Below are 14,280 nucleotides of genomic sequence, written 5' to 3' on the forward strand. Positions count from 1 at the left end.
CATCAATTGACGTATAAAGGAAGGCCAATTAAACTCTCAGGAGATTTCTCACAAGAAACTCTACAGGCAAGAAGAGAATGGAGTGACATATTCCAGATTCTAAAAGAAAAAAATTGTCAGCCTAGGATAACATACCCTGAAAAGCTTTCTTTCCTCTTTGAAAATGAAATAAAATTCTTCCAGAGTAAAGAAAAGCTAAAAGAATTTGCCGCTTCCAAACCTGCTCTACAAATGATACTTCAAGATGTTCTCTTGACAGAGAAGAGGAATAGCACCTACCAAAACCAAAGGCAAAGGGGAAGAACATCCCAGTAAAAATGACAACATAAGACTAAATCAATGAACAACCCATTGCTAAAATGACAAGACCAAAGTACCACCTATGTATATTTAACTCTGAATGTAAATGGCTTAAGCTCAATCAAACATCATAGATTAGTAGACTGGATTAAAAAACAAAACCCATCAGTTTATTGTCGGGAGGAGACACACTCCAACAAAGATCAGCAGAAACTATATCACATGGGTTTTGTTGTCTTCTGTTGGTTTCATCTCTTCAAAACACTTTCTTCTGATTAAATCATTCAATGACTCGTAGATCATGCAGTGGCATCATTTTCTTCAAGAAGGTTCTTGCTTTTCACTTCTTCAGCTACATGTTATACATTTAATAGCATGTTGTTTAACTTCTTGGTGTTGTTAATTTCTTTTTTCTCCTGGAAGTTGATTTTGTTTTGTGGCTCTTCATTTAAGGGGATGTATAGTAGCTGTGTAATGGAGACTGTCATATCTAGTAACATGTCATTTAACTTCATGGCATTGTAAATTTCTATTTTTCTTTCTATTGTTGATTTTGTATCATGACTTTTCATTTAAGGGAATGTACAGTAGTTATGTAATGGAGACTAACAACCGGCTGTGAGGATGCAGTGTGGTTGGCATCTCTGTTTCCAGACAAAGACGGACTTACAGTGAAACTGTTTATATTATATTTTGACAATAGGATTCTGGACTCTCTGCCATTGTCCATGCCCGCAATGATGAACATATGACTGAGTATGAAGAACTATATGTTAATAATGATATAAAGGAACTGGGGGGGAGGGAATTGGGGAGGGGATTGGGGAATATGGAACTGTATCGTAAAATGATAGCAATAATAATAAAATGTGAAAAAAAATCACATTAATGTGAAAAAAATAGCACATGGTTAAAAAGAAACCCTTGTGGGCCCGGCGCGGTGGCGCAGTGGTTAAGGTCCTCGCCTTCACGCCTGGGATCCCATCTGGGCGCCGGTTCTATCCCAGCAGCCCCACTTCCCTTCCAGCTCCCTGCCTGTGGCCTGGGAAAGCAGTCGAGGACGGCCCAAAGCTTTGGGACCCTGCACCCGCATGGGAGACCCGGAAGAGGCTCCTGGCTTCGGATCGGCATAGTATCTGCCCGTTGCGCTCACTTGGGGAGTGAATCATTGGACGGAAGATCTTCCTCTCTGTCTCTCCTCTCTGTATATCCGCCTTTCCAATGAAAAAATAATAATAATAATAAATAAATCTTTAAAAAAAAATAAATCTAAAAAAAAAAAAGAAACCCTTGTGCTTCTATTTTCAGGAATATTTCAAAGCTTGTTATAGAGTATGGCTTAGTGATAAAAAGGAATGTGTGCTGATACATGCTACAAACATGTATGAAACCCGAACATGTTAAATTAGTGAATGAAGCCAGTACAAAAGAATATATATAATGGAATTCCATTTATGTGAAGTGTCCAGAATAGGCAAAATCTATGCAGACAGAATGTAGCTCCATGGTTGCCTAGGACTGAGAAAGCTGCGGGAGGTAGAAGGGAGTTAGCAGCAGGTTAAGCCACCATTGGTGACCCTGGGTCCCATAATGGAGTGCCAGTTTGAATCCTGCTGCTTCCCTGGGAAGGCAGCAGATGGCTCAAGGACTTGGGAGATGTGGCCTGGCTCAGCCCCTTTCATTGTGGCCATTTGAGGAGTGAACCAGTGGCGGGGAAGGTCTCTGCCTCTTCTATCACTCTGCCTTTCAACTCATAAATAAATGGATCTTCAATAATAATAATAATAAGAAGAAGAAGAAGAAGATAGCTGAATCCCATATTGGAGTGCCTGGGCTGGAGATCAGACTCCACTCCCAGTTACAGCTTTCTGCTAATGTAGATCCTTGGAGGCAGTGGATGACAGAGAGCTGCAGTACTGCCACCCAAATGGGAGGCCTAGGTGAAGTTCCTGGCCCCTGACTTTGGCCAACCCCTATATCTTCACTTTTTTATTTTTTCTTTCTTCCTTCTATCTTTTTTTAAGAATTATTTTATTTTTTATTGGAAAGTCAGATACACAGAGGAGAGATTGAGAGGAAGATCTTCTACCCATTGATTCACTCCCCAAACAGCTGCAACAGCTGGAGCTTTGTGAATCCGAAGCTAGGAGCCCAGAGCCTCTTCCTGGTCTCCCACGTGGGTGCAGAGTCCCATGGCTTTGGGCCGTCCTTGACTGCTTTCCCAGGTCACAAGCAGGGAGCTGGATGGGAAGTGGGACCGCCAGGATCAGAACCAGCACCCACCTGAGATCTTGGTGAGTGCAAGGCGAGGACCCCAGCCGTTAGGCTACTGACTGGCCGGGCCCTACATCTTCATTTTTTACAACTGATTTTGAAAGCTGCTAAGTGATGAAGGACTACAACAACCTTGATCAAAGTTTATCTAGTGAATAGGCAGGATAGTGTTAGGCAAAAGAGAATGCACTTTGGGATCAGAAAGACTTACCATTAGGGGCCAGCACTAGGGCAAAGTAGGCAGAGGTTCCTCAATCAGTTAACATGTGGGTGAAGCTGCTTGGTTGTCTCAAGGTATCCTGCCATATTGAGAACAGCTACTGGAGGGTGTGCAGCTGTACTGTGAATCTTAGCTCTAGTCCTGCAAGGATTCAATCAGATTTGAATCCTTGGAGAACAACGGGTTGTTCTTTAGTGAGAAATCTGAACTGAGAAACAAAATGTGTGTGCTGTTGAGTTTATTCTTCCCCGACTCAAAAAGGACAAGGCAAGGACTTACTCTTACACTGTGTGGATTTTTAATTGTTAAAGTCTTTATCTGTATTAGAGGGCAAGAGCGAGCTTCCATCTTCTGGTTCACCCTCCACATGCTGGCAAGAGTCAGGCCTGGGACAGGCTGCAGACAGAGGGGGGGCACCTCAGCCAGGTTTCCCAGGTTGAGTTGCAGGGACCCAGGCCCTTGGGATGTGCGCCGTAGGAAGCTGCTGGCACCGCAGCCTGAACTGGGACCCAGCATTTCAGCATGGGGATGGTGCATCCCAAGCAGCATCTTAACCCCTGTGCCAAATGCCTGCCCTTGAAATGCTCTTCAAAATATGCATACACATTTTTTTGAAATATATGAAATGAGCCTAAATATATACAAATATATTCTTTTTAACAATGGAAAACATCATACACTTAGTAGAGAGTAAAGCATACTGAACTCCAATCTTGGTTCATCAGTCTTATCTGCTGAATGACTTTGAAGCGAATCACGTGTATTTTATCCAAAACATGTCAGTGTGCTTCTGCTTTGTAAAAACACCACAAGCCATTTGCATAGCTGAGCGATCTAACACTTTCCCCGATATCATTAAACGCTTGGTCACAGTGTTGGGTATTCCACAGCCGGTTTCCACAGCTCAAGGCCCAAAGGAAGCAGGACGGAAAAAAGCTCACGGAAAACCACCGTGTATCACCTACACCTTTTAGATAGGCGACAAATTCCCTTTCGGACGCTCCCTGGATTCGTGCTGTTTTTAAAAACACCCCCTCGAAGGCTGGCGGAGGCCGCGGACGTTGAGGCCCGCGCGCACGGCCCGCCGTCCCCGCCGGGACGCGACAGCCGCAGGTCGGTGTGCGGCCTGAGGAGAAGCTTGTGAGGAGGGAGCCGGGCCCCGCGCGCTCAGGCCCTCTCCCGGGGCGCCGGGGTCGCCATGCCGCCCCCTCGGGCGCCCCTCAGGCCTCCGTCCTTGCGTCCCACACCCGCCCTGCGCCGCGGCTGCGGGGGGCCGGGGCGAGCCGAGCGGGGGGCGTCGGGGCCGGGGCCGAGCCGAGCTGGCACCCCGTCTGGCTGGAGGCGTGCAGGGTTTCCTTACCTGCTGGCGTGGGGAGCGCCCCCCGTAGCCCCCCTTGACCTCTTCTCCCTTCAGGGTTGCCACTGGCTATGGCTGCCGCGAACATTTCCAACTACAGCGAGTATTTCCGGCCCGAAAAGTTAAAAGAATGGCCGGAGCCCGAGTTGGTGTCTTTAATGGAGGTACAGACACGTGGGACGTGATTTCGGGTGCGGCGGTCGGTCGAGAGTTGAGGGGCGCTGCGCTGTAGAACCGGGCTGGATCAGGGCGTGTGAAGGGGCTGGGGTCGTTGGCGTGTCCGGGTCCCCACGGGCGGGGGCGGAGAGGCCAGGGGAGGGCTTGTCCAGGTGTGCTGTTGGCTGAGGCTGGGCTCGGCCTGCTGTGAAGGCCCTTTGGTAATCGCCTTTTGCTGCCTTGGTGTGAGGCGTCAGAAGAGGCTGTTGTCGTGTGTGCGTGCTCACGGGGCGCGCAGAAGCCTTGCGACCCTGCACCCGCGTGGGAGACCTGGAAGAGGCTCCTGGCTCTTTGCTTCAGATCGGGTCAGCTCTGGCTGTTGTGGTCACTTGGGGTGTGAATCATCAGATGGAAGATCTTCCTCTTTGTCTCTCCTCCTCTGTGTATATCTGACTTTCTAATAAATTTTTTTTAATCTTAAAAAAAAAAAAACCTTGTGGCGATGGAGTCAGATTTAATCAACTGAAACAGTCCTGGGAGGAGTTAAGCCCAAACTACGGACGGGAGCCCGGAGAGCCCTGATGTGCTCCATGTCAGAGCAGGAGGCCTGGAGCCGCAGCTAAGTAGCTGGGAGATGCTGGGCTGGACAAGCTAACACAGCCTCTGTGGTTTTAGCTTGAGTGGAGAGGCATCCAAGGCTTAGAAAAATCAGAGGTTATTTAAAACATCCCTGCCGAAGGCTTGACAAGAGGATTCGTTTCATGGAGAATCTCCTTAATTAGTAAGCTTTTTAGTAAGAGACTAATTTCAAATAATAATTAAGGGACTTGAATTGATAGTTGTTGATCTCCCATCCTCTGGTTCACTCCCCAGATGGCCACTGTGGCCACAGCCGAGCCAGAGGGAAGCCACAGGAAAGGCTACTAGAAGAATGGCTTTTGAAATCTCCTGTGTAAAAATTGACAAAACATGCTTTTAGATTGTATGTAGCAACTTTGCACTAAGCTGATTGGTAACGTACTCTGAGCTTTTTGTTTGTTTTTGTCATTTTCACATGCTAATATTGTGTCATTTTAGGTATTGGCTAGAGAAGACATTGATGAAGCTGTCCATGCAATATTATTTAGAGAAAATTACGCTGTGAAGGTAAGAGCTGACTGCAGGCTGTGTGCGCTAGCTTTGTTCTGGCAGAGCAAGAGTGGTGCGGAGTGGCTTGGCTAAGAGATGGCATCTCCACCTGACAAAGACGCACTTTTGCAGCGGAAATGGGGCTGCCTTGATTTCCTCACCCACACTACAAAGATCTGAGTTTGTGCCACCTTCTTGTACTGCCGGAGTCCAGCTCCAGCTGAGTTCGGAGCTCGAGAAGGGTGCGTGAAGTAGGCGTAGAAAGAAGAGACGGACCACTACAATTCCAACATCATTGTGGACCCCGCGAGAAAGCTGTCTGCTTTATTTATACAGAAGCAGTACACAGTCTTTTTTAGGGCATTTTGACATGGCTTCAAGAGGGGCACAATTTACAACTGCTTGAGAGGCGAGTGAGGGAGGACCCCACATTCTTTGCTTATCTCGGCTTGCCAGCCCCTACTTACTTCCCTCAAGTCTGGGTCCCATCCTTGGCACTGCCTGTGACAACCAGACCCCTACCTTGAATTACGCATGGGAAAAGGGCTGAGACCTTGGTTTATGGGGATTAGGGTATTGGTACCAAAGGTCATTAGGTCTGCAGGCCCACACAGTTTGCTAACTAAGCAAGAGTTACAACGACGGAAGGAACTGCAATTAGCAATGAGCCATGTTTACTCCATTTAGGTTTCTGCTCTACAATGGGCAAGTAAATGTTTCCAAAGATAACTCTACAGATAGTTTCACCTTAAGACAGGACATTATCCATTCTGATGTTGCAGCCAACATTTTCTCAGTAGACAACACATCTTATTCAGTAATACATTCCTACTACAATTCTTATTCTATAACTTATCCATCACTTAATGAGAGAAATACATCAAAAGAGAAAAAATATAAAAATCTAAGACAAAAGTTTCAAACATTAAATCCCTCTACAACTGCAGGCTCTACAACCTCATAAATGATCAAACAATAATCATAAGTATACATGATGTTGGTAAAGTCACCCTATATTTCCTCTAGTTAAAAAATTATGAAGGCAGCCAAAGCAACTACATTTACTATGTTCTAAAGAGTTGAGAGTTGCAAGGACAGGCTAACCTTTAAGGTCACAGTAGCTATATTTTGCCATAGCAGGATAGCCTTTAGGGTCACAGTAACTATACTTTTACCATAGCAGGATGGCCTTTTGGGGTCACAGTAATTATAACAGGCTAACCTTTAGGGTCCCAGTAACAGGATAGCTATATTTTTTGTCATAGCAATTTCAACCCATATTCCCATCACTTCCATTAGTTTGTGAAACTCTTATCAGGCCATTTCCCAGAAAGCATGCTAAATATTTGGGCCAGATCTCAGAGCAATGGTTAGGCACACAATAAGGTGTCTGGAAACAGCATGGGCTTAATTGTACTCCTATGCGCAGTTAAAGGCCCACTCACCAAGACATTATCAGTAACATTAACTTTTAAGCTCATGTTGGTTGTAAAAGCCATCTTACAGGGGCAAACTATGCCTAATAGATTGCAGAATTCTTAGTGGGGTGGTTGAGTGTCCATGCAAACAGGGGGTGAGACTGCGTCAAGGTGGTCAGAGAGAAATCCGCCGGGCCCTGCCAAACAGCTGTAAGCTCCCCCAGGCCCTGCCAAGCAGGGGAGCTGTTCTCTTCACACCTTCATGTCATCCATACCTACTGCACAGACCCCAGCATTGTACTATCTCCGGGAGGATCTTACTTGCATCTTTCCTTTACGGATCTGAGAAATTGTTCTAATTGTGCCTCCTTTATGTCCTTATAATAATTGGCATTTTTGTTTCCTACCAAAGTTGCCTCTTTTCTCATATGTTCCCACATGGTGGTATTATAGAGAGCCTACATCAAACCACTGGCAATGAATATTTGAAGATAAGGACCATTCAGTAATTGATAGTCACTAATTGATGGAACTAATACATGGACAGGGACTTGATTGGGCCCAGTATGATGGCTCAGTGGCTAAATCCTCACCTCTCACATGTTGGGATCCCAATGAGCACCAGTTCATGTCCCACTGGCCCTGCTTCCCTTCTAGCTCCCTGTTTGTGGCCTGGGAAAGCAGTAGAGGATGGCTCAAAGCCTTGGGACCCTGTACCCACAGGGTGCAGGAGATCCAGGAGAAGCTCCTGACTCCTGGCTTTGGATCAGCTCAGCTCTGGCTATCGTGGTCACTTGTGGAGCACATGGAAGATCTTTGTTTTTCCTCTCTGTAATCTATCTTTCTAATAAAAATACATGAATCTTTTTTAAGAATCACAGATTTATATTAAAAAGGGGGGCTTGATTCATTCTTCTAGAAAATTTTATTCACTTACTGCCATTTTATTTGGAAGGCAGAGAGACAAACCAAACTTCCATTTGCTGGCTTACTTCCCAAGTGCCTGCCATAGCACTTGTCTAAGCTGAAGCCAGGAGGCAGAGACTCAATCCAGATCTCCTGCTTGGTTGGCAGGAACCCAGGTCTTTTCAGCCCTCACAGCTGTCCTGCAGGTGCACATTAGCAGGAAGCTGGATCAGAAGCAGAGCAGCCAGGACTCGAACCTGGGTACTCTGATGTGGGATGTGGGTGTCCCAGGCCTGTCTTCATTGCTACACCAACCACGCCCATCTCGGGTGGGGTTTCCTTTCAATGAGCAGAACATGAGAGTTGATATTATAATAATATTGTGATGTTTGCGGTTTATCATTTATAAAGGAAGTACGCATGTATCGTAGGTGGGGTTCCCCTCCTGTCTCACAGATGGAGAGGTGCACCGGCCAGTGCAGCACTCCTTGTACTCCACCAGTGTTGTCACAGCTGCTGCTGGTGTGCAGCTAGCTAAGAACCAGGGGGAGCACGGAATGCTTTGAAATCCTCAGGAAGAACGGTGTGAGTGAGGAATGGTTCCGTGCCATCCCTGATCCCTGACTTAGGCGCAGCTCCCTCTGATGGCGCAGGGTGGGGTAGAACTTTCTGTGAGTTCTGACAGCTGCTCTGGGCTCGCATGCTCCCTGCTATCTTGGCCTGGCTGCTGCTGTGGTCCAGATTTTGCAACTCAAACCCTGAGAGCTTAGGAGGGGAACTAGAATGCTAGTCTCATTATTCAAATGACAATAGGGACTTTTCTTTAAGAACTTGTCTCCCCTGTCTGTATCCCTTCCTTAGCGACTGGATGCTTATATTCAGAACCTGGATATTTTTAAGGAAAGAAGAAAAGAGATGTTACATAAAAAATGGGTCCAGAATGTCGCCAGTCCTCTTCAGCAGAGAATTATGGAAAAAGTAATTTCGGGTAGAAGAATTGAAAAGATGAAACAAGAGAATTTTGAGCTTTTCTTAAAGCACACCAATAAAAGGGTACTAAACTTTTCTTTCTTTTTTTTTTTTTAAATAAAGTGTGATTGAAGAGTTAGTCCAATACTTTCACTGGTTTGACAGACAGTCCCTAAACCCATTTTTGTATTTAAAATAAATTAATTGAGTTGTAATCCATCTAGTAGCCTTTAGAAGCTGTGTATTCAGGGAAAGGTGGGGTAGAGTGGCTTCCCTGGGTCTTGCAGAACAGTTCATATGTCATAGTTTTCTGTAAGGTGTATTTTTCTTTTCTCTCCTAAAGGAAACTGCGTGCGGAGACCATCATATTCCTGAAGCGTATGACCCTTATTATATGAAGAAAAAGAACCCGAATTATGGAAAGGTATTAAAAGTTTACTTGTTCATTTTAGGAGGCCTGAGGTTGAAGAAAACTTAGGTGTTTTGGTAGTCTTGTAGTTATTCTTTCTTCATTAAAAAGACAACCTGCAGAAGTCTTTCCCCTGAGCAGAAAGTCTTTTCCTGAGCAAAAAATCGAAGAAATTTAGGCTAACTAGGAATGGACGTGGGAAATGAGGTGAGCATGGTGCAATGCTTTGCTCTTAGGTTTCTTGTTGAATTGCTCACATTCAGCGACATTGCAGCACCAGGGACAGACCTGTAGGCACCAAGCAAGTGTCGGCAAGGAGCACAGGACTTTCCCCGGGCTGTCCCAGGACCAGTAGACTCAGGAGGGGTGGCAGCAGTGTCTGCTACCAGAGCAGTCTCCCATTTGTAAATCAGCAGAAAATGAGTCGAGAGCTGTACATTTCTCCTTTTTGCTTGTTTAGCCACCTGATGCTATTAGTAATCTTAAAAATAGATCTGGCTCTGGAGAGAGAAGTGATTTATTTCCTTCTCCCAGGAAACCAAGCACATCGTTCATGTGAAGGTGGAAATGTTCCCCCTGCCTGTGGGTGGAACATCCTTGTCTGTCTGGGGTGGGAGGCAGACCCCGCTGCGCTGCCCTGTTGGTTGCATGATTGTTTTCCTAGTACTTGGGACCCAGCAATGTGTAAGTGCTGTGGAGGGGGAATGAAGGAAAAAAAAACAAGCTTCCTGCCTGGGGCTCATAAGGCCCGGGAGAAGGGAGAGTTGCCACGTGTGTTGCCACCCCTTGAGACCAACTCCTGCTTCAGTCACCTGCCCTTGTGGTATTCTAAGCCTTTACAAGCCCGCTGTCAGCTTCTGTGTCTGTCTTGTGTGGTCCAGACCCAGGCATCTCTGAGGACAGGTCCTGGCCTGGCTGGGACCCACAGTGGGTCTCAGTGGCTCTGGAGTGACTGGGGACACCAGCTGTCCCCTCCCTTCCCTGTCACATCTCGCAGGAGGCAGGTGTTAACCCCCCACCACCCTAGGCACTCATAGTGTTCATGGCTTTCTGGTTTTGGCTGTGTTGGTGTACAGTAAATGTGAATGCTTAGGATAGATTTAAAGAGTTTAGGACAACCTCAACTTGGGTTGTCAGAACTTGCTATTACTGTGTAGGTCACAGTCCCACCATTTTCTGACCCTCTGTTCCGAAGACAGCAAGAGACAGAGCAGGAGAAGAGAGAGAACCTTCAGTATGAGACAGGTGTGTTATGGATCCCAGGGGTCTCCCGCCCAGAGCCATTGGTATGGTCTGTATGAAAAAAAATTTTTTAAAAAACCTTTTTCAATCTTGTTTGCAGGAAAGCGGTATTCTGTGAAAGAATTCAAAGAACTAGAGAAGGCCAGGCTGCAGGTCAGGCTTCCACAGTTCACGTTCACCCTGCACAGTGCGGTCCCCAGAGGACGGCGTCCAAGCTCGGTGAGGCCTGCACGAAGCAGCACTCGGGGAAAATTCAGGTGCAGAGTCCAGGGGCACGTGCCTGCTTCCTCGCTTCCCTTGCAGCTGGGCTGTTTCCTAACATACATGTTACGATGAGTCTTACCGTCTGTTAGGGATCTGTCATTTTGTTATGATTACCATCAGCTTTCTGGTATGAGGAGAAGAGTGTACAATACTGAACCACTTAACAACCCCCTAGCCAGTCATCTGGTGAAATCACCATGTGGGTCGGAAAGTGAACCTGTGCCCTCGTCGGGATAGGCTCCCAAGCCGTCTGCATTCTGTAAGGTCCTTGCTTTCCCTATAGTTACCAACTAGTTTTGCTCCCTTCAAATATAGCTTATTTTTGCCTAGTTTTGAATTTCATGGAAGTGGAAGCTTAAAGCATTTATTACTACCAAAATCCGTTTATTTGAAAGGCAGAGTAACAAAGGCAGAGGGAGGAAGAGAGAGGAAGGGGTGATGGAGAAATTCTCCCATCTGTTGGTTCACTCCCCAGTGGCAAGAACAGTTGGGTCTGGGCCAGGCCAGGGTCGGGAGCCAGGAAGTACATCTGAGTCTCCCACACAGGTGGCAGGGACCCCAGGACTTGGGTCAGACTCTGTTGCCCTCACAGGTGCATTCACAGGGAAGCTGGATTGGAAGCAGAGGAGCTGAAACTTCAACTGGCACTCCTCTATGGGTTACCCGTGTGCCAAGCCAAGCTTAACCCGCCATGCCACAGTGCCAGCTCAAAGCATCTTTTCTTTTGTGACTGAGTTATTTATCTGAAGATATACTTATTTATTTGAAAGTAACAGAGAGAGGGAGAGACAGAGAGACCAATCTTCCGTTCACTAGTTCACTGCCCAGATGGCCATAACTGCCAGCATTGCACCAGGCCTGAAACAGGCAGCCAGGAGCTTCGTCTGGGTCTCCCATGTGGGTGCAGGGCGACCTTAACGGCAAGTCAGCCTGGTTACCCCTCCCGCCCTGCTAGGTTGCTGCACGTTGGTGAGGGAGATCATCGGCCTGTGAGAGTACTGGCCTGTACACACGAGCTCCCTGTGGGCAGGGACAGGAGCTCCCAGCAGGCAGCTGGAAGGAAGTGGACAAGACGTAAATGCCTGTTGACTGAAACACCTGTACAAAGGAGAAGGCCTGTCTCCTCAGCTGGGGCAGCCACGTGACAGCTGAGCACAGGGTATAGTGACAGGCCCAGCAAGCTCCTCCTGTGGCTTTTCCTGAGGAGGAAAAGGCCTCACGGGCCAGCCAGGAGACAAGTCAATGACCGTTTGATTACAAAGATGAAGGCTTCTCCAGGAGACCAAGAGGCTGTGGGCTGGGGACCTGATAATGCTGGACAGCTCGGTGCGTCGTGGAAGCCAAGACCAAGGAGAAAGTGAGGCTGGCCGAGGACCCAGAGGCCATCTGCTTCCTCTCGCCATTGCTTGTCTGCGACCCTCCTCCTGTCAGGCTTTTTCTGCTTCCCTGTGAGAGACTGGAAAGTACATGGCCCCGTCCAGCCTGACTTCAGCTCAGGACACTCGGAGGCTGCATGGGAGCCCTCTGCCCCAGAGACTGCAAAGACCCTTTGCCCTGCAACTGCCCATGAGGTGTGCCAGCACACAACCCCCATGGAGTTTAGGGACAGCCACAGGCATTTCTAGTCAGCCTTCCTTTTTCTTTTTTTAAGGTTCATTTATTTTTATTGTAAAGTCAAATATACAGAGAGGAGGAGAGACAGAGAGGAACATCTTCCGTCCATTGATTCACCCCCAAGCAGCCGCAATAGCTAGAGTAGAGTCATTCCGAAGCCAGGAACCAGGAGCCTCTTCTGGGTCTCCCACGTGGGTGCAGGGTCCCAAGACTTTGGGCTGTCCTCAACTGCTTTCCCAGGCTACAAGCTGGGAGCTGGATGGGAAGCAGGGCTACCGGGATTAGAACCAGTGGGATCCCGGGGCATTCAAAGCGAGGGCCTTAACCACTAGGCTACTGTGTTGGGCTCATCAGCCTTCCTTTTTATTGTGTAAGTGTTCAGGTCACAAAATTTTTTTTTTCAGATATTTAAAAAATATTTATTTGAAAAACAGAGCGATAGAGATACTGAGATCTTCCATCTGCTGATCGACTCGGCAGGTTTCCATAGCAGCCAGGGCTAGGCCTGGCCATAGCTGGGGGCGAGAAACCCTACCTGGGTCTCCTACATGGATGGGAGGGGTTCTGGTACTCCCTGATGCAGCAGCAGGAAGCTGGAATCAGAGCTGGGTGTTCTGTGTGGGATGAGGTGTCCCAGGTGGGCATTTGACTTGCTGCACCACAGTGCCTACCCCTTCAGAAGCTCCCACTTGGCACTTAGTTGAGATCATTTTTTTCCTTCTTTTCTTTACAGTCCCAAAAAGCTGCCCTGTGCAGAAAAGCCTCCTCCGCCCGCGGAAGAGGTCACCGACGTGAGCCAGCTGGCTTTTGAGAGGCAGTTTCTCTCCTCAAAGCTCTGCCGGGGGCTGAGAGGGGCTGAGCACAGGAGTCTGGTGAGCAGGGTTGGGGGTGGGGAGATCACAGGGCTCAGTGTGTGTGGGGTACAGCCAAGGAGGAAGGGAGGGAAGGGAGGGGACAGGAGAACCCCGTAGTTGGCTGCTGCCAGGGCCCCTGTGGCAGGCACCTCATGTGGAGCCACCCAGGAGAAGGTAAATGCAGGCGCCTGGGCCTCACTGCAAGGGGCAGATACGCCCTTCAGGGTGAGGTGCACCTGGCCCAAGGCGCAGACCTGCCCTTCGGGGTGTCGTCCACCTTAAACCTGAGCTGCTGCCCTCCACCTTGGTCCTTCCGCTGCCTACAGAATCCAGACGAGACCACGCACCTCTTCTCCCTGCGTGAGTCACTGATAGGTGACTCTGATATTTCGAAATGAAATTTATGACCTCCTACCCCCTCTCCCTCCCCCAAATCACACACACACAAAGGCCAACAAAACAAAACAAAACAACCCAAAGAGAGACAGAGTTTGGCTCTTCAGAGGCAGGCCTCCTGAGCTTGGGGAGTTTGTGCCTTTCGGCTGGCCGCTCCGTGTTCCTCCCACCCCCGACCAGGTGAGCATCTTTCCGCTCCGTTTCCATGAGTGATTTCTTTAGTTTCACGTGTCAGTGAGGCGGTGCGGCATTTTGTCTCTCTGTGCCTTGTTTGTCGGACTCCCAGTGCATTCGTGTCATTGCAGATGACAGGGACGCCCCGTTGAGTACGTGTACCGTTCATCTGCTGACAGAGCCTCGGGCTTCCAGTATCTCGGCTGTTGTGAATAATGTCGCAGTGAACATGCAAGTGTAGATACTTTTGGAGGTTGTGGTTTTGTTTCCTTCAAATACATATGCCTAGAAGTGACACTGCCCGAGTGCATGGTGGTTTTATTAATTTGCTTGAGACATCTCTGTGCTGTTTTCCATAAAGACTGCACCAATTTGCATTCCATCAGAAGCATCTTCAGGTTCCCTTAGCTCTTTATCCTCACCAACTCTTGCCATTTTTTAAACATTACTTATTTGAAAGGTGGAGTTAAGAGAGGGAGAGGCAGAGAGATAGAGAGAATCTCCTATCTGCTGGTTCATTCCCCAAATGGTCCCAATGGCTGGTGCTGGGCCAGGCTGAAGCCAGGAGCCTGGAACGTCTTCTTAGTTCCCCCTGTGTG

The 14,280-nt window shown here is 47.9% G+C and overlaps 1 protein-coding gene across 1 annotated transcript; it reads left to right on the forward strand.

Moving 5' to 3' along the window:
- Positions 1 to 4,222: 4,222 nt before the first annotated feature.
- FAM228A (family with sequence similarity 228 member A) lies at positions 4,223 to 13,922 on the forward strand. The gene is made up of 6 exons (XM_040992738.1): positions 4,223 to 4,315; positions 5,385 to 5,453; positions 10,295 to 10,382; positions 10,480 to 10,636; positions 12,991 to 13,129; positions 13,794 to 13,922. The coding sequence occupies exons 1-6, from the start codon at positions 4,223 to 4,225 to the stop codon at positions 13,920 to 13,922; spliced, it is 675 nt and encodes a 224-aa protein (XP_040848672.1).
- The last annotated feature ends 358 nt before the right edge of the window (positions 13,923 to 14,280 follow it).

Source organism: Ochotona curzoniae, unplaced genomic scaffold (assembly GCF_017591425.1).
Source record: "Ochotona curzoniae isolate NIBS_2020 unplaced genomic scaffold, NIBS_Ocur_1.0 contig_883, whole genome shotgun sequence".
Lineage (NCBI taxonomy): Eukaryota > Metazoa > Chordata > Mammalia > Lagomorpha > Ochotonidae > Ochotona > Ochotona curzoniae.